This window comes from Dermacentor andersoni, chromosome 4, assembly GCF_023375885.2.
Source record: "Dermacentor andersoni chromosome 4, qqDerAnde1_hic_scaffold, whole genome shotgun sequence".
Taxonomy (NCBI): Eukaryota; Metazoa; Arthropoda; class Arachnida; order Ixodida; family Ixodidae; genus Dermacentor; species Dermacentor andersoni.
Window position 1 is genome coordinate 92,900,483 of NC_092817.1, and position 23,395 is coordinate 92,923,877.

Here is a 23,395-nt window from a genome sequence, read left to right on the forward strand (position 1 = left end):
TCGTTCGCGGAGCCCCGATTCTTCATTCCGACGCCACCGATGTGTTTCCGCGTCTCGGGCGCGCACTTGGGAATCAGACTCCCGGCGCTGCCGTTGAAACCCGGCATCTCTGCCTCGCAGCTCGGGGTCGGCCCTACGACGACAAGACCATTCAAGAGCCAAATCTCGCTGGCGCTCGCGGTAGGCAGATTCGTCCTCAGGAGTACGCCCTACTCGTGGTGTTTCCACAGTAGTAGCTGGGATGGACTGTGTGGAACCACTAATACAAAGCGCCGTATATTGGGCGCAAGGCTCACCACTGGAGATGCGGGCATTGGAATCGTTTTGATGATTGGTCGGATTGGTTTGACGATGACGTGGCTGCCGGCGCTTCTTGCTGGCGCAAGAAATGCCGGCTGCCACGCACTATACTAGTGTCGCGTTTCAATCGCTGGGCACTGTTCGTTGGCCGCAAACAGCCAGCATAACATTTGTTCCTTTCGCAGCAGGCTGGAATCAATCGTCAATAAATTCGATGCCAATGTGGCTCGATCGCCGAAAATGAACCGTGTGACAACCGTATAAGATTGGCGTATAAGATAGCATTCTAACAGGGGGAAAGCGGGTCACTGAAACCCCTTTTTCCCCCGTTGAGCTCTTCTTTTCCTCTCCCGCTAGGTCCCGTGGCCCCTTTTTAGCGAAGTCCGACAACGACGGCACAGGGTCCGCATAAACAGCTTCGCTGTAAAAGAACACATTTAGGCGCAGGTAATAAGGAGCTTTACAAAATAGTACATCCAAGCGTCCTTCGGTACCGAAAGACCGTGCCCTGCTAGCGTTCTCCTTTGCTCGGTTTGCGTTTTCTTTCTTCCTTTCTTTTTTACGTATATCTTCTTGCACGCTGTCGTACGCCTGGTGGTTTGCATCCCGAATCATGTGCAAAACCTAAGACACTCTCATATGTATTGCGAATTTTTCGTGTGGATGCATTTATACAGCTAGTCTTCCTATCACCTCAAGGGTAGTGAGAGACTACCGCAAGGGCAGTGAGAGACTATCTTATAGTCAATTCGTGAGGCTGTCTACTGTACATTGCGCATCAACGCACACCTTTAATTTTGACAGAATCAAAGCGACACTAGGTGACCGAAAGTATATGACGAGTAAAAATTTGCTAAAATGACCGCGGCTTCGGCTATTCGACTACCGAGAAAAGTGAATAAATGGCGACAAGTGGATCAAAACAAGGTGACGAACACAGCGCAAACAGCAAGCGTAAGATATATCAACTAAGCTTGACTCCAACCGCAATGACGTTAAGCAGGTGCAAATTCTCTTCGGTTCATGCAAACGAAGTCAATATAGAAATCTATTTCCACGTGACTCCAATTGTTTTCCTTGAAGCAGACTCAAAAGCAACGTCGACCTTGATCCTTGAGGAAAGCACACTCCGACGTGAAGTGGACGATCGCCGTGAAAGATTGCTTGAAAAAAAAAATGCGTGGCGTGTGAGTGCCTTGCGTGGTAAGCATGTTCTTGGAAAAACAGTACATTCACCGCAGCCGACAAAGATGGAACCGGTGAGACAAGTACGACTGACAGCTATTTTATTTGGCGAAAATAATAAATTGACGCAAGCATTTCACCGTCACATGATCACCCTTGTGGTGGAACTGAAAACCACAAGGAAAATCTAAACGGGAAAGAAATACCATCGATACTTAAAAAGGCCGAAGTTGCAAAATTATTAATTAATTTCGACGGGCATCGTGCCGCGTGATTACCCAAGAAGGCTAATTCTTTATTTAACAGTGTATTGGAGGGCTGACTGACACATGCATCACCCTTGTTTACGATATGAAATGCCTCTAATTTCCTTTTTTGTTGTTGTTTTTGTTGCGCAGTCGAGATGATCCGCGTGCTCGTCAACGAAAGTTACTGCCGCAAGAAGTTTGAAGTTCTTGTTACATTTTATTCGCTGATAAGGTGCACTGGCGCTTTTGTTTAGATGCTTTAACAGCACTTCTAATGTCAAATTGTTGTTTCCATCATTGTTTTCTTCTGTTTAGTCAGCTTCTATGCCCTGTAAATGTGCCCTATTGAGTGAGTACTGCAGTCGAACGTTTTAAGTTAGCTAACATACCCCTACCATTTCTCATGAAAGTCGCACCCGCCTCTTAACACGGTCCACCTGAACTCGACGAATTAGGCTGTTTGTATCACAAAATTCTTCTGGCCTGTTCAATATAACACAAAAAAAAAAACTGTTTCTTTTTGGAAGCCGTATAGGTACTACTATATCTAAACTGGTGGCTTGCGCTTAACTATCAGCGACACCGACGCACCAAACGTTTACTTGTAGAGAATATGATGTCTCCGCGTCGCACTTTATTGCATAATTTGTCAGTGTCTTCTAGCCTTACGTCTTCATCTCTCGCTGACTAGCCAGTTTCAACAGTGGAACGGCGTCCGGCCAGCATCTCGGCACTTTATCCTTTCCAGTGCCGCGACAGCCGCACGTAAATGCACACAAAATTTAAGCTACAGCCTCAGAATGCCTTCCTGGGGATGAAATAAACACCTCGCGCGGTCTGCAGAAGCTCTGCAGAAGCTCGGTCCCAGAATACAAAATGGTTCGTTGCGCTAACGGCGGAAATGGGCGAGATCTTTCTCGTTTCCGTGGAGCCTGAATTCCCAATGCGCTGTCGACAGTGTCTCTCTTCCGGAAACTCATTTCCTCCACTGGGTTTCGACAGCAGCTCCCGTTCGGTGACGCGCGCATCAAATTTAACAAGCGCGTACTTAATTAAAGAAAAACAAAGAAGGCAGGGAACAGAAAGTACCCGGCAAACAATTATTTTTGGCTAGAGTCGTAATTACTTTTTTTTTTTCTGAGCCTGACACACTCTCAAGCTGTCTCCTGGAAGCGAGGCACCACGATAGGTAACCTTTCAGATTCCCTGCAAACCGAAGAGATAACCAAGGCTCGATAGACCATCTCCAATGAATATCAATTCTTAATGCGCGCAAATAAGTAGCCGTATTCACCAAGCTTCGTGTTGGTCGGCGCTGTTGGCTATTAGCCGACCACCTCCGCGCATAATAGGTCCAGCATCGCGCTCGATTGGAATTTCGTCTTACGAAAAGTAGTAGCGCAAGGGCGTTACGGCGAATACGAACCCTGACTGCTAAATCAGGCAGCAGGAAACTACTGGTTCTATATGTAAAAGTGGCGCTTACATAGAATATTTGTTGGCTTTGTTCTGTGCAATGCGCCCATTGTTTGGAAGATCTGAAAAGCCTCGCTCCGAGCACGAAGTTGTTTATCGTCCTGGGAACGGCATGTCTTCGCTAATCAGAAACTTGATTGACTGATTTCTTCAGTCTGTAATTGGCCGGGTAACCATTTCGTTACGTGCCGATTGAAGAGTAACCAGATCCCTGTGCGAACGGTAAATACAGCGTTGATTAAAAGTATTGATTGATTAAAAAAGAAACGTAAGAGCAGAGAATGGCAGGAGGTTAACGGGAAGAAAAAAAAATGAAATTTCTTTTTGTTAACCTACACCGGAGCTCCAGAAGCCACTGCTGTTACTGACAATCATAAGTACCTTCGTACCAGTCATAATTTTCAGTCCTCTAGAAGGAGAAAGAATGTATTTTGTAACGATTATTCTAGTTCTTCATTATTTTTTATAACTTTACCACTTGCTCGCGCAGTACTTCGTCTGCGCAGGACTGCTGCAGAAGTTCACTCGGTTGGACGCATAATACAAAAGGAAGAGCGCCAAGGAAAAATAAATATCCTTTACGACGCCCACACGTAGGACGAGCACACGCACATACGCTAGAGATGTTTTGAAAATAAAGGGTACGGCTAAGAAAAATTTTGCATGGCAAAAAAAAAAAGAACAAGGAAAGAAACACGCGCCGCAGCCCAGAACAGTACTTGAACCAAGACATGACAGTTGAGTTTCAGGAGCAGAATCAAACGGTCGTAGCACAATCACGTGCAAGTTCAGATTACTCAGCTTATGGTCGTTAGAATTCTTCTGGCTTTTAAAACAAAACACACCGAGCCCTTGCATCCCCACATTATTCACGCTACAGTACTTGTTGGTTGACAAGGAAAGAAAAACTTCGTCTGTTGCGCCGCAAACGATCGGCCTCCCACACACTAAATGTCCGAGCGATATGAATTTTACAAATACATAATGCAGCCACGAAAACTAGGCTGAAGCCCGGCGACTGCTTTCGGTATCTCCTTGCCCGAAATAACAATGTAGGAACAAAAGAAAAAAAAAAGGAACGCGTCGGAGAACGACACACGACCAGCGAGAGGCTCATGAATAACGCAGGAAAAGCTCGGCCAGGCGTGTTTTCAATGGCCCCTGTGCGCTCGCTGACCACCTGTGCCGGCTTATCGAAGAGGCGCACCTCGCACCAGTGGCTGCAGTAGGCGGAATTGGCGCTATGTTTTCGAAGTCAAAGATATGCGCAGTCTGTGAGAACCCGCCCGGTAGCAGGAGGCGGTGTGTGAGACAACAGACCACCGCATTCCCCAGCAGACCACTGCTATAGAAGGTGAATAAGTATGAGGGAATGGCGATTGGAACACGGTGGCACGGGCTCATTCGATGCAAGGAGATCAAGGCGGCGAAACAGCAATCGAAGGGTACAGATTTCGCAGCTGCGGTCCTACCGCGCTTCTTTGTTGTCATTGCATTTGAAATCGGTGGCGAAGCTGGTCGAGCAGCAGTTGTACTACGGACTTTGCCTGCGCAAGCCGCGGGTGCCTGCAAAGACGGCCTATAGGAACCGTTCGATTTCTGCTGCATCCCCGCCGTTTGTTTGTTTCCCGCCATTCTTAAAGTGAGTGTGAAGAACGGCCACGAGGAAGCTGATTCCAACTGGAACCTAGCCGTGAACACTTCGCTATAGCGAGACCTTCACGCTGATGCCTGTTTTACCCTTTTTTTTTCTATGACACTGCTCATCGGCAAGCTGGAATGCATTCTCGTTCGATACTGAACATTTTCTCCGCACAGATCTGTTTGTCGGTACTTCTGCTTGCATACACATTATGGATAGTCTCGCATTTCTGCAATGCGTGTCAGCATTCGCGCGTACCGTGTTCTGCGTACGAGTTTGCCGAGGAAGCTGTGAATGGTGCGCGACCTTCACCAACTACTTCGCTCATTATACCATTTCTTCGTCACGCTTCGTCGCTTTATCAATAAATTTAGCGCCACAAACACGATCACAGAGAGGGAAGGACATGTTTATTTCGCTAAATTCGTTAATGTTCGACATGAACCAACTAGCGCAACATCAAGTACTACTAGAGAATATTTCTTCGATCTGCGCATGAAATTGGTCAACGAGTCTTCATTTCGCTTTCGCGAACAGAGCCCCACGTGCGACACATGCAACAGCGATGGGACGCTCGCACATATTATCATTGTCTGCCCGCGATATCGCGCCCAGAGGCAAGTGATGTGCAGAGTACTGGACCAGTTGGACAATCGTCCACTATCGGAACTCAAAACTTTAGGTCAGTGCTCCAGAAGAACATCCGCGTTGAAGGCCTTTCTCGCGTTATTAAGGTTTATGCGGTCTACGGGGCTTCTCGATAGACTTTAAGAACGCCGCCCCTACCACTCTGCAGTGTACGCGGTTGGTTCGTGCTCGTCTCTATTTCTCTCTATCTCCCACTTCCACTCTCTTTCTCTTTTGATTCCCCTTCACCCTTACCCCCGTGCAGGGTAGCCAACCGGAACTACCTCTGCTTAACCTCCCTGCCTTTCTTTGTATTCTCTGTCTCTCTCTCTTCTTGGCTTCTTCATCTGTTCTCTTTTTACCATTTTACCCTCTCCTTGCGCCGTAGTTGGCAGCACTCATCAGGAGAAATTAACTGCTTCATTAAAGTGTTCACTCCGCCTCTTTATTTTTCTTGTCCACAACCACGCTCATCGCAACTAGTCTTCTCGGACCTATATGAGGGCGATGACAATCACAGTAATGATCAACAGAAGCATTATACTGATTATCTGAACAGATTATCTTGCCATTGATAAATGTTCCTGTTTCCAGGCTTCTAAAACTCAGTTGATTTAGAAGATTTAGCTTGATGGTTAAAGTAGTGATTCGGACTGGCGCGCCAAGTACCTAGTCGCATCTTGCCGGTGTTGCATCTTGCATCTTGCTAGAACTCTTTTTTTTTTCAGTCGGCAAATCGTGAACGAAAGCTCTATCAACGAACACGCTCCAGAATGCCCTACGACCAGCGAATAATAAAATCGCATTCGCAATGCCTCCTATTCGACACAAGGAAGTGATTAATCTCATGCAACCACAATATTTCATTCAACAGACAAGCGTTAAGGGCTGAAGCGTCAGGCGCGATACGAGTGTCTGGAAGTGAGCGCTTTAGCATGCTCGGTTGCGACTTCTTGCTTGTCAGTGTGTCTCGGTCGTACCTGAAAATACAAGACATGTTTATTTTCGCAACAGGACCGCCACAAGTTGGCTTTCTATTTGTTTACTTAGATTTTTAAATTTTATTTTTATTTCTTTTTTTTTTTGGGGGGGGGGGGATTCCAATCTCGAAAGCTCTTAGCTGCAAGGACAGGCGTTCCGAATCATTCCTAGGGTTTTGCGCGCCAAACCATCATCTAATCATGAGTCACGCTGTTGTGAGGGCTTCCGAAATAATGGTGACCACCTGGAGTTCAATAGCGGGCTCCCAACAGACGGCACGAGAACGTATTTTCGTTCCACCTATACAGCGGGATGCAGCCGCCATACCCGGGATCGAACCAGTGATCTCGAGCTAAGTATCGCGACGGCATGGCCACCGCACTCGGGCGTTCTTGATGTAATTGTCGAGACAGAACAGCACACATGCTTTCCTGCCTTTCGTTAACACGGCGTCGGCAGCCGCCTATAACAATCAGATCAAGAAAAGCGAACAGCTGAGCCTACACTTGTTATTTTGCGCCAATAAATGGGCGCTTTTTCCAGAGCCAATAATAAACGAGTCGGGGCTCCGAAAACCGCCTAAGCAACTTGAAAAAACAAGAACACACGCCTCAACGCGGTTCTTCGCTCGAGAGAGAAACAAGATTTCAACTCGAAGCCACCGCAGAATCACCTTTTTGAGAAGGAGTGAGCGAACGACGGCACCAATAGATCCCTCCAGCAGCGAAGTGAGCCCTGGGGACCGTTTGTACAAACATTTAAAACGAGCCGGCCTGCTTTCGCCTCGACGTATACGGCGTCGATTCCTAAGCTTCGCGCACACCGCAGGTCCCCGAGGCCTCGTAACGTTGGCCGACTATCGTAAAAAAATAATCGCATCTCACGAACGCTCGATTACGATACCTTCGCATTTCGCCGCTCCTCTTTATCAATGGCGATAAGGCCGCAAGCCAGTTTTACCTGCTATATTCAAACGCCTCGCGTAACTTGCTGAAGCTACTCACTCTCGTAGGGCGGAAAGAGAGAGACGTACGCAAAGTGTTCCTGTTTCTTTTCTCATTTTCCTTTTCTTCATCAGCAGAGGCACACATTTGATGAATGGTTAGCCTGATAAAACGCTGCTCGGCGAATTGCACCTCATTCGTACGCGCGTGCGCTTTGGTGTCTTAAGACGGCCGTAAAAAAAACAAGAAAAAAGAACGAGGAATAAAGGCGATATTTGGGACGCCTCTATCGCACCCGTGCCTTGGATCTGATGCCCCGCGTGCGGACGCTATTCTTTCGCGATTGATGCAGTCTCGTTGCGGTCGCAAGCAGTGCCATAGCTCGTTAATCAAAGAAGTGCGGGTGCAGCCCGATTAATCGAGCCCCGACGAGGTGGAAAGAACATTTCGAGTTGGAAGCGCACAGTTCATGCCTGTAATGATACCGTTTTTCGCAATGCTGATAATCATTCAAGCGCCCATATTCTTCAGTAAGCGAGAAACGCTGAAGAAGACTGGCTAGGAGAAAGCCATAGTTTGGGACCATAAATGTGAGCGCGGGATCACGTAGTGATAGCCAGAAAACGAAAACTAATAGGTGCTTTAAAATATCTCACCTTAATCACCCCTTAGGAAGCGAAGGAATAGTAACTGCTACTCTTTTTTGTGTTTGTTTGTGTGATTAAAAGTGCAACGCTCTTTCGTCCCATCGTGCCTGGTGTCAAAGAGAGAAATCATAATCCCGCGAAACTTTTTTGCAATGCAGCAACAATGAAAAACGAATGCAAGGGCAATAATACCCAGCGTATATGATGCCTTCGCTACACAGTGCAGAAAAAGATCCTTTTTAATCATCGGCACCACCAGCAGCAGTCCACAGAATCTGCGGAAAAGTGTTTCTGGGAGTAGAAAGCTTTAAGCATTGAGTACCCCCTCAAAGCGTGAGCCCGCCGAGACAGAACGGATTCGTCGGCAAGGTAGGGTTGGGAGGTTTGGGCAGTATTGCGACGTGCACGTTATTGGTCACTTACGGATGCCTGCAGTCCAACAGCAATTCGAGAGATGACCCAGCTATAAATCTCAAACTAAGGTTGGAACTCGGTAGTGGCTTACCGATGGAGTCAAGTTGCGGAATTCTTTTAACTTTCTTTGGCTGGCTCTTCCCGCTCAGCGGTTTGTATGCTTCTGGCCATTTATGGCCGACCTGGGACACTATATATGTCACTAGTTGCCTCTGGAAATAACTAAATAATAAATAGGTGAATAAATAAATATAGAAAAGTTCGATGTTCGATTTCGAACCTGGTTCACCAACAGCTGTAAAGGCGGAATAAACTCGTTCGTGCCAGTGCCTGAGACGCTGGCCCGCAAAGCGTATGATGCTAGTTATTTAAGGAAGATAATGACGATTGATTCGCGTAATAAAAGTAATCGCGTGCACTTTCTAGCTGACGACGAAGGGAGAAGTGACCAGACGCGTTCGTCTACGAAAATTGCTGCGCGTCTCTCATCGCGCTGCTGCACCATCTCACGTTTCAGCAATGTCGAGCACGTTGTGTATTTTGAGTGAACGCGCTTGAATGCGCTTGAATGCTGAATTGAAAACTCCGCTTTCTCGGCAAGGTTCACCATGGTGGCTGAGGGACGTGTTCGTCACTGAAATCCGCAGTGTGTCTCTTGTGGTCATACGCAAGGGGAAAGATATCAAACCGAGTTTGGTTCTGCCGCTTTTGTTAGGAAACCGGTGCGGTCTTATGGCAACTCGGATAGTTGGAAGCCTTAGTTGTTGCGCGAGGCGCGCTTCCCTTCATTATCGTGTACCAGTACGCCACGATTTCGTAAAAGTGGGGACCATAGTTAGTGGAGATCAGGGTGCGTGGAGGAAGGAAAAAAGGAGAGAGCATTACGTCTCGCAATCAGCCTTGGCAAGCGTACGTTCCGTGAAGCCAGTCGGTTTGCTCAGTCGCGATCCAACATTTGATTTCTTGCGTCGAGATCACGGAGCAAGAATCGAGATTTGGTGATACGTTTGGTTCGCACTAGCTCTGCCAGTAGTTTTTTTTCAAGCGAAGCTTGTATTGGCTCAAAAGTTTCGGCGGCGATACGGCAGCGCCAAAACCCAGATGCTCCCAGAGCAAGGTAGCCGCGGGAAAGGGCGCTTTTGTGAATTGACAGCCGCGCAGGCGCACGAGCGTGAGTCACTAGCAAGGATTCCAGCTGCGTAGGTGTGCGCTCATGCCATGCGCGCAACCAATCAGAGTCGTTTCGCTTTAGCCCGGCGAGGGAAAGGGCAGGAAAAGGCTTCGCGCGCGCTGCCTCGGCTTCGTTTCCGTTCATCTCAGTCTCAGAAAGCCGATGGGACGGCCACTCGTTGCGCGTTCCCCCGAGGAATGGGCAGCGTTCGACGAGCGGCAGCAAGAACTCGCCCGTGAAAGGGCTCGCCGTCGGCGCGCCGATGCAGTTGTTCGGGCCGCCCGGGCCCAGGCAATACGACAGCAACGAGAAGATGCCGAGCTGAGGGAGCGGGAGGCCGAAGCAATCCGGCACCGTTAGCTGTAGGTTACTTAACCGGGACGAAGATCAGGGGCACGCAAGACAAGCTTCGCTTACCCCCATTTTCCAGTAGGGGAAGGGTTGGTAATTTCTACCGTCATTCTACTACTTGCTCGCATGGCTTCGAAGTCTCCTCACACGCTTGAGTTGGCGTCAGCCTAGGCGTTCTTTTTATTTGGTGCGCGCTTGTTCGGATGCCCTGCCATGGCTCTATATAATTGCAGAGCAGGAACACTAAAATCATAGAGTTTTTTACAATAATTTCTATAGGGAACTTTGGCGCTGCAATCGTTCAGACACCATAGGAATGATGGGAAGTACATGGATTTGTCTGATATCTTCGTGCTTGTGGATTCAAACGTTCTTGTGGCTTTGTTCATTACGCTTTACATGCCTTCATGTTCGTAAATTTTGGAGCAATCTACACTTTTCGAAGTGTGGAAGACTCTGCGAATATGCACAATCGCTATTAATTGCAACGGTCCAGCAGGTCGAGGTGGCCATATCAAAACGTGTCAAGTGTCTCACGGCACCGGCTTGCCCGCGATAAATTCACAGGTGCGTTTTGTGTCACTTATCAAAACACGCGTCTTTGGTGAACGAAACAATTGATCATGTGCTTTTAGAATGTTGGGACCCTTAAGAAAGCGTTCGCGCTGCACACTCAAGGAATCCTGTTTTTGGCTATCGATAACTAACGTGGAGCACCTTTTTACTTTTTTCTGGAATCTTCTAATCCCATTCCCCATCCCTCTACAGGGTAGCATGCCTGCGGTTGTATACGCGCCGGCAAAAATCTCCGTTTTTCTAATAAAGAGTCTCTCTCTCTCTCTCTCTCTTGATGTAAATCATGCTCATTGTACTGCACAATGTGTGGGCATGTCGTATAGCTGTCCGAAATGCAGATGTTGGCGCCAGAGCAGCACGCCAATATTTGAAAGAAAGCATTCACAGATATGTATAAGTACAAAAGTCACACATACCTGTGCCAGACTGGTTGCCTCATGTAGAATTGCTTTTTAATATGAAATTTATTTAGAATTGCGTTCTACAAGACAGGAGAACGTCTTTTTAGCATTTGTCTACTTTTATTTATTTCTGCTTTGCGATCCTTGTAACTAGTAATAAGGAATAAAAGCGTCTGTGGCGTAATGGTTTATTTCCAACAAAGGTGTTGAAAAAAGAAACATTTCTGATTCTGATTCTGGTTTCAATATCGGGCAACTGTGCAAAAGGTTGTGTGTTCGAATCCTGCCGTCAAACAATTTTATTGATGTTTATGTAACTATTTACTAATCATTCCTTTGTTTAAAATGACGAGATTACAGAGTCGCGAGGCCGTTTGAAGCTAGAAGCACGATGTTTAGGCTAATCCATGTACTTCCCATAATTACCATGCCTGCTGAACTGTCCCCATTGCAGCTCCCGTAGACACTAGCTCCAGCATTCCCTCTAGTAATTATTGCATGCAACTCTATGACTAAAAGCAATCGAGCACTTTGCGTGCTGGGCCGACAGGTTTGGCTTCAATCGCTTTGCGAGATGCTCCCTCATAACTTATGCCTTTGTCCATGCTAAGGCGCCTCGATGTATTCCTCACCGGCCGCTCCGTACAGGGTGGAGACAACCGCCGCCATTCTCATGCCCACTCCAAGGGACGCAATCGAAATGCGGCAAGCGTTCACGTCTCGACACGCGAGGTGGGCATGGCAATGGCGGCCTTGGCGGCGAGAGCCCCGTCAAAGAATATATCCACGCTGCACGGAGTGGCGGCGGGCGAATAGCTAATCGACGCACCCAAGTGGGAACGGGTGATACCGCACCTTGTGTGACACCTGGGAAGCAGAAGGGGAAGGTTGAACTGGTGGTGTTTGCAACGTCCTTTCTTATGTGGTACACGGATGCTAGACATTCGTGTGCAAGAAAAGAGTTTACGATTGATTGTGAATTCTGTCGAGGAACGTAAGGAGAAAATAACTGTTAACGAAACAGAAATTACGCGGACAACTTAAGCAGAGTGAGAGGGATGCACACTAAAGAACCAGAAACACTATATCCTGGGCCGAATTCAGAATTTCTTTCGTTCCTAACTGCTATTTCCCACTGATTGGTCGTATTCACTAATAATATGTCCGACAGCACGATTGGCCACGATTGGCCCATAGGAACAACTTTAGCGTAAGAACTTTCTGTGAATAGAGGCGCAGGGCATTCTCCTCTCGAACAAGGGTTTAGGGCAAGCTAATCTCGACCACAGTCGCCAGCTAGTTGGTGCAGGCCACGCTGATCCGCCAATTTGTTGACGTGGCGCCACAAGCCACAAAGAGCTTGCACTGAAGGCAAGCATGTGATACGAACAGGCTGAGCGTTATTGCAGTTGCTCTGTCATTCTTTGTGACAATTACTGCAGCCCTGGCAAAAGCTTGCAGCTCCACGGAATCCCTGCAAAGTTCGTCTCTATGAAGTGGAGCTTCCGTCGCTCCCGCGCCGTGTGCACATGGCGATGCAAAATCCTCCCGACGACGAAAGAAGTGGCGTAAATCACCAGTTTCCACCAATCACTGTGAACTCTGCCATTTTCGCAAATGTCGTATAGTTCCATAGTTCGAGCATCACGGTCTGTCTCGCATAGAGTGCCGCGAATACAATACCCCTGCATGTCTGATGCGCAGTTAAGGGTGTAGTACCTATCGCCCACGACACTATTGTTTTGTCGCGTCAGTGATTTGCGAGAAACAACGCTTTTTAACAGAAACTGCGCTTCTTTTCAGCTCACGGACGCTATAGACGCGCTGGTTCGTGATTCCCTGAAAACTCGGGCTTGTCCTAAAGCTGAGCAAACAAACGTCACGAAACGAAAGCAAAGGTCGACGTAAATGAGCACGAAACAGGAGCGTTAATGCCGCAACGCAACGAGGCAGCTTAGGCCTTTGCATGCTTTCTGTCACTTGAAATTCATTTGCACAGCAGGGCGACGAAGGCTGTATAATGCGTTAACTTCATGAAAGGTTAGTTTCGAGTCGGCACGTGGCCTAGTGTGTTTTTTTTTTCTTCTTCTTGCCGTGTGGTGAACTAATGCTACCATTGTCAAAATCAACGGTCGCGTTATCCTGTTGTGCATCTGCAGCACCACTTTGTACTGTGTACCGTTTCACGTAAAGCGATGACATAGTTCGTATATTGTACCTCGTTGTAAAGTAAATGAATGCGCGACAATGACGGCTGACAGACGTTGATAATGCTGTAAAGAGCACCGACAAGAAATAAAGCGTTTTTTTTGTTTTTTTGTTATGGCCATGCTCTGTATTGTTCCGTTTACTGTGACAGAGTGCCTGCTTAGTGACAGAAGTCGGGTTTGTTTCGTTTTTGTTACCGTCAACTTTAGGCAAACAAGCGGCTGTTTACAGTCTTTTAGAAGCAGACAATTTGCGCGCAGATTGACTCTCCGAACTTCGTGCCGTGCTATAAGGAATTCAAGCTCCTCCTTTTCAATTTTCAACTCACCGAAAATCATATTGGGCAAAGTGCTCAGTTTAGAAGCGCCTCAAAGTTCACACACATTTTAAAGCATTAGAGTGCGTAGTTTCCTATCGTTCTTTTTTTCTTTAACATGGTTTGATGTGCTGCTTTTAGGCCTTTTAACGCCGTGTTAACACAGCGAGCTCAGCCTGTGGTAAAGAAAGAAGGATCTTTTGTTTTGCCTTAAATACGTGCTTCGTGAAACAAGCGATTTCCGAGAAATCGCAGACGCGCCGCCACCAGAAATGTCCTCCACTGGCTGGGTTCTTGCCCAAAACTTGCCGCCATTACGTAGCAAGCACTACGGTGTCTGCGCTTCCAGTTAAGTTTCAAAGGTGACATAGTTTGGCCGTTAGGTGTAGCTTGTAGGTGTGTATTTGTCTTTCTTGAATCCTACGAGAGAGAACAACGCGTGACCGTCTAGTCTTGATAGCAGGCAAACAATTAGGCTTACTTCAAACTAAATTACGAGTACTCGGATGCAATGCATTGTGATGTGCAAGTTGTGTGCGAAAAGAAGGTGTGATTGGTTTTCGTTTTTTTATATTATCATTTATTTCTAAAGCACATTGAAAAGTGTGTTCAGACAAATATTTATCGAAAGCAATAATTCAGAACATCAGAAACTCTCAAATTCGAACTACTACAGGACCCATGGAACTACGAAGTATGGGACTGGGTGGGCGTGCGGTATACCTTGAATAAACAATATCCTTTCTTTTTCTTATTCGTGCTGGCTCTCCGAAATGTCTAAGACTACTGTTTGTTACGAGTAAAAGAATTTCGCGCTTTAAATTACTACGACTACTTCTGTTGCAGAGTTAAAGAAACGGCTTCTGCAGTTATGAGGTTCTCTAATTTACTATATAGCTTTAAATAGAAACCGTAGCATTTTTCTCCGAACACCTGTTCTCCCGTATTAATCGTGTTGCACAACATTTCGATTTATTCTGAATTTGTTATGTCATCCACCCGTTTCATTCCTTACTTTAGGCCATTAGATTATTCTCATTTGCCATTTGCCACTTTCTTTTTTTTAGGTTACTTTATTTTCACATTGCTCCAAATTCAGTCTTCGTATAATGCGTTTGCCCAAAAGCGTCGTTGAAGCAAATGGACTTTTTCCGTCGAATAGCAGCGATAACTTACGATCAGATTTTGCTGGCCGCGTAATCTTTTTGTCCATGAAAATCACCTGGCCCTGACCTTCTACCAATTGCAAAGAGTTATCCGGACCATCATCGCTGTCGTCATTACCAGTAATGGAGTGGAGGAAGAAAAGTGACGAATTGAGGCGCATTTATTTAGTATCCAAGATACGAGCGAATAATGCAACTCACCTGGGCGTCCTGTGCTTGTTCAACCGGCTAATACCGGTTGACTTCGCGCATAGGAGGCAGAATGCAGCAGTTGCCTAAACTGCGCCTGCTGTAACATTTCACTGCCAATCAGAGACGGCCGCAACCGCCATGCAATTGCAATGAGCGTGTCATTACACATCGGTCGGCATACGAACTCCCTCATGTTTGATACAGGCAAGTAACCACTAACCGTTTCACGATAAAGAAAGCACAACCTGTGTAACTGTTCGGCATCAGCACATTGCAGGTACAGCTTTATCATTTTCTTTTTTTTTCTTTTCTTTTATATCACGCTGGCTCTCTATGTCTAACGCAGAGCACTGACGTTGAAAACATTACATTGTTACGGCGCGCTATTCAAACTGAGGCTTCTTACGTTATTACGCTGCGCTGGAAGAAACAATGGGCCATGATATTGAAGGCAGCATGTTGTTTAACCATGCATAATACCTAATTTTATATGTTCACATTGCTCATGCGACAAGGGGCAACCGGCACCAGTTCCCGACACCTGCAATTTCCTGCGCGAGATTATGCAGTGGTTCTTTTGCTCAATGCCAGCGGCAACTCGCACACTACAAAGCTATAACACCAGAAGGAACTCCAATATGTTAAGTTTCCTCAAATTTGTGTCCGGCTAGTAAGCATTCTCTACACATAGATCCCACAAATTTAATGTCTACCCAGCCCCTCATACACAGATACGACGGCCGATTAATGGCTCCTGGCCAGCCATAACCTCAACCTTATGTCGATGGCAAACGGTAGGTCATCTACGTTAACTAACGGCCCTTCAACATTTCCTGCACAAAAGACAGCACTGATGCGGGCTGCTATCACCACCGCAGCGTGTCGAATCAGCACACGCGGAAAATATTTCTCGGCCTAGCCGGGCGCGCCGTTGTTTGCTCCACGGCAGAAAAAAAAAAACCGCGACACGCAGAACAACTGAAGCTGACCACTGGCGTAAATTCGTTTGCGTTCACGTGTAGTCGATCACAACGCCTGCCGCTTACGCTGTTTATGGCGACCTAAAGACCGCAGCGACAAAAACAGCCGGCTGCACTCATAAGTGGGCCCGCGGTGTGTCATGGGCTCGCAAAACGAGGAGGACAGTGACATAGAAAAAAAATAAAGACGCACCCGCATAGCTGGTGCAGAAGGGATGCCGGCTGAATCAAGTAACCCGATTAAGGCTAGGTAACACGTCAGCGGAAATGGGCCGCGTTGCGCGCTCAGCATGCTGTCATCGCGTAATAGAGTTAGCCAAAACTTCCAACCGGAAAAGGAGGGCCATCGACCCTCAACTCGGGGATCCCTTGCCAAGGAGCGGCTTGCAGGAACCTCAGGTAGTCGTCGATGCCTTGAGATACGGTCCTTTTTTGGTGCTAACTTAATATGGATAATAGCTCGGATCCGTGCCTATGACCTCAAGCCGACAAGGCACACGTTCGTCGAGATTTTCGGCACGTTTTGCCCCGCTTGATCCCATTGCTTCGCGTCTCGCCTTCGCGCGGTCATTCACTTTCTCCCATTCCGAGGCTCAAGGAACCGTCTCTTATCAAGACAAAGCGGTACATACAAACTACTATATTTTATTCTTTCGCACGCGCCGTGATCTGAGCAAGAAAAGATTTGTGTACACTCGGGCTTCTCAGACTAAGCCGCTTTGAAGCAGCGACACATCCGTCAGTAGCAAAGTAGTCGAGTGGCGAGAGCCCGCTGCTGGCACTTGACCTGCAGCGCCTCGTAAATTCTAGCACAAGACATGCTGCGGAAAGGAATGTTAGCTCAGTGAATGTCAAGTATGTTAACAGGTCTCGGACGATGTTACTCGGGCGATGTTCAAAGGATCATGCAAAGGCACGTACCAAATGGCACCCATAAAACCGAAAAGCATGACCCTTTGCGAAACCCACTTGCAGGGCACGTTCAAAGCGATGTCAAGTTATGAAACGAGGGCTTCAGTCAAGCAGGCTACATTTGTGCAGTTGTATTATCTGGTTGTCCAGGAATAAACTTCGCAGCGGTATACTCTATCAGCAACCGTTTCTTCTTTCTTAAGGGCAGATTACACGTACGCGCGCCGACGCGTGAAAGTTCGCGCCTGTGAGGCTTGCGTATGCGGCGCCTCGCGAGCAATGGCGGTTTGAACCTACAACACGAGCGCCAACGCGCGTTCACTTGGCTCACATTTTCGTCTTGGTAGACATCGTTTCGTATACTTGTGAGACAGCCAGAGCACCGATCTTTGTCTGGAGAACGTAGACAGGTTTAGAATAGCGTTTTCCGACTTACGCGTGCATTAAAAGCAAGCACCTTTGCGGGACGTGTTGGTGTGTATCCCTTCAAAGAGAGAGAGAGAGAGAGAGAAAACAAGGATAGGAAAGGCAGGGAGGTCAACCAGAACAGCATCCAGTTTGCTGTCCTGCGCTGGGGGTGGAGGAACATTTAGTTTAAGCTGGGTCCATGGGGGCCGCCATGTTGGACAACGCAATTTCTTAGCGCGCGTAAACACTAGATATGTGTGCTCGCGCTTAGTATTGTTGCTACATTACATCGATAAAGGCGATCCTTACCTGACGAAAGATAGTTTCGTAAAATTATTACAGTGGATGCGCGCTTGGTAATTTCTGTGCAGAATTATGCCATGAGTACAGCTCGCTATGCCACCGAGCCATGAAACTAAGCCGCGAAGCCCACCTCGCTGATTTTGTAGGTTAGCCTGTTATTTTTTTCAGTTGGCTTTGTGAGAAGCTGATGTCATCTCTATGCCTTGAGGCTCGTTTTCCTGGAAGCTTTACTTAACACCGTAAAGATACATGCTAAAACCGCCACGTGGAAAGCAGGATATGAAGCCGTTCAATCAACATAAGGATCGTAACTAGAACTGATCGCAAAATTACGATAAAACTATTCTCTTGTGTAAAAAATCAACGCGTTTCTCCATCCAACCACAAGACTAAGAGTGTGAGAAAAAATTATTCTAATCTAGGCATGCTAGCTGTACGGGACCCAATTTTTCATTCATGATCTAGCCTGATGAGGCTCAGAACAGCAAGTTTCGTCCAAATTGTGAGTTTCCCTAATGTACCAACAAGCTAGCACTAGCCCAGGCTGAGTCGCTGACCGAAGGCGGCTGGCCAATGCATTAGCAAACAGTCACTATCATTGTCCATGTGAGAGTTAGATTGTTTGAACATGTGATGAAAGCTGACTGCATTTGTGATGTATTTAGGTTTTCTTGGTGCTCTCTTGATGTACCGGTTTTAGATTGTTTTCATGCCGTCATGTACGTATCTTCAAGGTCGATATCGCTGTGCACGTCGTATATTCTTTTTTTTGGGGGGGGGGGAGGGGAGTGGCTGTGCAAGTACGACCGATTCCGGAATAAATTTTGTTGTTAATAGTTGGCGCTTGTCTTCGTCTTCGTTTCTTCTTGTGTCCGCGTTTTGCTGCGCTATCCAAATACCCTCCCAAAATGCGGCTGAGCCGACATTGCGATTTGGTTGCTCTGCCCCAAAACACTATTGGCTTCACGCACTGCTGTGCGAACCCGCAGCATACAGTTGGCAGGGGCCGCTCATTCTCCTCGCTTGGAATTTTTTGCCGAACATTGAAGCGACGGCGAAAGTTCGCTGGAGCATGCACATGATTGTTATCGTAACGAGAGGAAATCGTGCACACTCGTATAGCGCAAGTGATTTGCGTGTCCTAGCTCAGAAATCGTACTCGATGAATCGACTGTTGGATTAGCCCCCTGATTGTAGTATATCGATTTCCGCAGGCCATGCACGTCGGCAACAGCCGCAAGAGCCCGCTCGCCTGGATCCTGCGCGCGTCGCTGGTGCTCCTGCTGCTGGTGGCGGGCCGCGAGGGCGCCTACCTGACCGCCAAGGAGCAACCTGGCGACGAGGAAGGCCGCGCCGCCGCTGACCTGGGAGAGTTCGCCGGACTGGCGGCGCTGCTGCGCGAGTACCTGGCCGGGAGAATGCAGGAGCTGCCGCCTTCCAGGACGCACTTCTCCTCGGACTCCACCGCACCACAGCTCAGCGTCGCCAAGAGAGGAGGTAGGCACTTGTCGCCTCTTACCACAAGGCGCCTCCGTTGGAAACTTCCCGTAGTGCGATGCTGGCGTAGCGGTATCGTGAGTGACGAAAGAGGGGCACGCGGAATTCGTTTTAACCGAGAATTAGTCGTCATGCGCGGATGCCAATCTCACGTGCTAATTTGTGGGAAGTAGCTATCTCGTTGAACATCTGGTGCCATGTAAACGTTTCTGTGGAGCACGTGTATTTATCCGCTGTGGTCTCTCGAAAACAATTGGCGTCCTTTCTTTCACATCGTTCGAGAAAAAACAGCATTTAGCGAAATATTTCTTGGCTAATGCATGCTTGACGCAACATATCAGCGCACAGCACACTTGGATCGCTCTTGGAAGTATTTGATGGCCTGGAACTTCGCCCATTGAGTGGCAGAGTGACGCGCAATGTAGATAATTGTAAACCTCAAGGTGTTTACTGCATACTGAAAAAGAAATTACTATGCCTCTTAGTTCCGGTAGTCACTGATTCGGCAGGATCATGTATGTTCCGATACATAAACTGATATGATCGTATGAGGTCTCTCGACGTGTGGTTGTTGTGGGGCATATTGGTGTTTTAAGCGATGAAGCCTTTAACAAAGCCCCAAACTAGCCCCCTCCAAACTTCTGACAAAAAAATTGGCTAACTTTTTTTTCTCTAAACCTATCAATACAAAACTTAGCATAGCCGAACGATGTTGTTTCTCTTGAAAGCGGCAGCGCTTACCCCGCATTCGACTCTGTTCCAGTGCTCTTCCTATACTTTCTTTCGAAATAATATGTATTCTTGGCTCTAAGCGCTCAAATGAGAATGTGCAGAGTGTATCCATAGTTTTAGAGACACTCGGCGAGGTGAAAGGAATCTAACCAAATACGTTTGCAGAGCCTCCTAAACGCACTATTCACTCGAGAAATCATGGTCCTATATTCGCATAAGTTCTTACGCTAGGACTGTCCGTAAGAGCATACGCTAGCAAATCACAACTTTCGATATAGTATCAGCAAAGGTAGCTAGCCAACGCTAAAGAACAGTTACGAACGAAAATCTTTGTGAATTTGGCACATTGGAAGTAAGCAGCACTCTGTAAAACAAGCGTTCACGCTTGGTTCATCATACAACAGGATCACAGCTGCTGGTGTGATTGAGTTGCACTTATCACGAGTTCGTACAAATATAGCTTTTCTTTAATTTTTTTTTTTGTGCTGAGTTAGATTACCTACCTGATTACAGGTAAAACGCTGAATGAACTGAAAGCAAGTTAGTTGCATCCAATGTTCAACAGAGGTGGCTGAGTCAAGGGAATCATCTCTTCGCTATAGTGAGTTCATGATCTGGAGCTATATGCCAGGTTTCTTAATGCCTTTTACTATATTCGCTTTACATTTTATGGGGAAAGGACTGTTTTCGCAACGTTGGTTACTTGTTTCCTCTCGTGAATTACGTATTGATTGATGAGTAATCTACCTTAAAGTTCATAACGTGCCAGATAAAACTAAGATCGCGTATTAGTAAACGGACATTACATATTCTCGTGTAAAATCTTTTCTATACTGCATCTACGATGCCGCAAGCGTACGTGGCTGAACAAGAAAATCTGTAGCCCGTCGCGTTTGCACCATCGCGTTCTTGTAAATTCAGTTTACAAGTAGTTTCGTTGCTACAGTAATTTATATGGACGCTCGCGCTCCCCTAGTGTAGACGGTGCTAGCGCGGCTCGACGTGGAGAGTTGAAAGGTCTCCAGAGAGGCGAGAAGCGTGCCGTATGTTTGCTTGCAAAGACGACGAAGCCAAGCAGATGCACCCATAGTGTTTCATACTGTGACTGCCAGAGGGAGCTGTGGCGCCAATGTCTAGGGCAGCGGCACGCAGGCTGGCTCAGCCGGTACGGGAAATGAAAGTACATGAATTTTGATGATAGACTTCCTTCTCTTTAATATTAAAGGTATCCTTGACCTTGCAAACTGCTCATTTGCAACAAAGTAGTGTGTTATAAATAATTAAAGGAACACAAATAAAATTGTATGATAAGAGGATTTCAACAGAGGGATTCTATAGCACAGATTTCCTCCTCCCCCGGACTGGCTAATTCTCGCCGAAGCAAATCACGTCCATCGCTACCTGGTAGACTACGTCCAGAAGTACCCGGAAATGTTCATCAGCGGAAGCTTTGTGTGAGGGCTTCCTAACGTAGGGGTTCCTGTTAATAACAATAAAGTTTTCATTCTTTCCAGCACAGAAGCCCCATATTGAAACCGTTACGCCAGGCACGCATGCGTCCAGACGTTACATGCGTCGGCAAGTGCCATAAAACACCCGTAAGAGTTTCGCTCGTGCAAGCCAGTGCGCTGAGACCAATGAGATTTTCTTGGTTCAGACGCTTGGGCGCGCTGCCGGTTTGCTCATCTCGACAGGCGGAACGCCTGCAATTAGTAGGGATTATATGTGTTCCCAGAGTCGTACTCACTTACGCATTTAGAAAAGTAAATGTTGCTTCGAAATTCAGTCCATTAAAGGGAGACAAAGCGTAAGAAACGTCAAAAAATATTGTCAAGCCACAAAGATCAGACGAATATATGTACTCACAACCATCGTTCCCATGGTGGCTGAACGACTGTAGCGCCGCAGTTCCCTCTGACAACTACTGTAGGAAACATTACGGACGCACGCTCACACCCTTCCCAATCGCCTGTGTGGCGTCGCAGGGCGCTTCCGCTGCTAACATGAGTGTTGTGTGCACAAACATTAGCGTTCCTTCTGTGTAGCCGTGGACGCACTAAACTTTGGAGCTTACGCTGGTCTGAGCGGAACGGAAAGCAAAAATGCTGAAGGTTTTGTTGCGATAGCAATTATATGGACACTTAAAGCGAATGTTCGTCATCATTGTCGCGGGCGTCTCCATGAGATTGCGTGTATATATATATATATATATATATATATATAGGCAGTGAATCGACGCAGCTTCACGTGCGACGGTTTCGCGTTTGCCCAAACGCGGAAGGGAAACGCCGCAAAATAACTAAACTTTTACATTCAGGGGCGTGTTTTATCTTATTTAACTGTTGCCAATAAGGTGTTTATGTTTTCTCTTCCCCAGCTTAAGCTAACGTGGATGAAAAGGCAGAACTCTTTTCAGAAGCGCTCTCAATTGTGCGCGCTTTGGCCCCCTAGCTTTCCCTTCATTGCCACAGAAAGTTTTCCGCGAGTATACGTGGGAGACGCCGGCTACGCGCTAAGCGCGTCCTGCAGGACCATAATAAAGTTTTCCAGTCCGGTCCAGTTTAGACAAATAGCGCGCTGCTTTCGACGGAACCGTCGCTCGTGAGTGTGAAAAACAGATAACTAGCAATGTGTACACTGTATACGTTCCTGTTAGCGACACTGAAATGTAATAATCAGCGTGAAATACGGACGAACCGTCGGCACTGCCCGCAGCAGAAGCCGCGCCACCTAGAAACTTCCTACGCGTGTCCTGCGCTAAGCCCGGCACGTCTACCCTTCCCGTGGTGCCGGTAAGACAATGTAGGTACAGGGTTGTCGGCATTACGAAAGAGGTCTGTAGTGGCCTGGGCGTTGTGTCTGCTGCGCTTCAGAAACTACCTCGCACCTTGTCTCACCGCCGACGTGTCGTGCCTGCGTGTGTTCTTAGAACCCCGCCTCAGGAGCTTCAGCGCAACGCTACACCTGCTATCGCTTTCAATAATTCGAATTGCGGGCGAAACTGCATAGTTTCTTTTTGCCTAATGACATGTCTTTGAAGGTAAAGTAGGCTTCACTAGATGGCCCGGATGGCTTCTCGTCGTATGGAATGCGAAAAATCAAATAACGAAATTATCGAATGCCAGTATCCTTAAATGTCGGAAGCGGCTGTTCGCGTGAGCCAACTGCATCAGCGGCTCAGGATAGGCAACAATTATTCAGCTTAAGTTGATATTTGTTTTAGTGTGTCTTCTTTCACTCGGCGCATTCTGCTTGTAAGCAGAACTGTTCAGAGAGACAGAAAGTTAGAAAGACAGACCTCACTGCGCATTGCGAAGACCTATTGTAACATGAGAACACATTAAAAAGCACTCGCGGGGCGCATCGTTTAAATATACTTGTCGGCCTAAACCGGGAATATTTCAGCTGGCGTACCCAAATCTGGATTGCCTTGGCTGCAAACGTCTCGGAGACATATTGTTTTTGTAAGCTCTGCCTCTTTGGCAATTATTACGTTTCAGCAAGAGTTTTATAGGAGTGACAATTTTACGGGCGATATTATGTGGTGACTATGTTTCTCAAGTACTAATTCTACAATTTCCTTCTACTAGAGTATGGGCGCTGCAAGCGCGCGACGCTGAGGCTAGTCGCGAACTGAAAGACGTTGGGCGCGTTAAGTTAGCGCGCTCCGAACTCCAAAGGAGCACGCTCGAGTGCGCTCGAGCGCGACGCCTTCGGA

General features: G+C 47.2%; 1 protein-coding gene across 1 annotated transcript in view; it reads left to right on the top strand.

The window, feature by feature from the left end:
* LOC126536491 (uncharacterized) overlaps nucleotides 1-23,395 on the top strand; it is a 134,616-nt gene that overhangs the window by 92,436 nt on the left and 18,785 nt on the right. Inside the window, exon 2 of the mRNA XM_050183484.3 lies at nucleotides 18,663-18,945. Within this exon, the coding sequence (XP_050039441.1) occupies nucleotides 18,666-18,945 (280 nt within the window). The 5' untranslated portion in view covers nucleotides 18,663-18,665. The remainder of the gene's footprint in view (nucleotides 1-18,662; nucleotides 18,946-23,395) is intronic.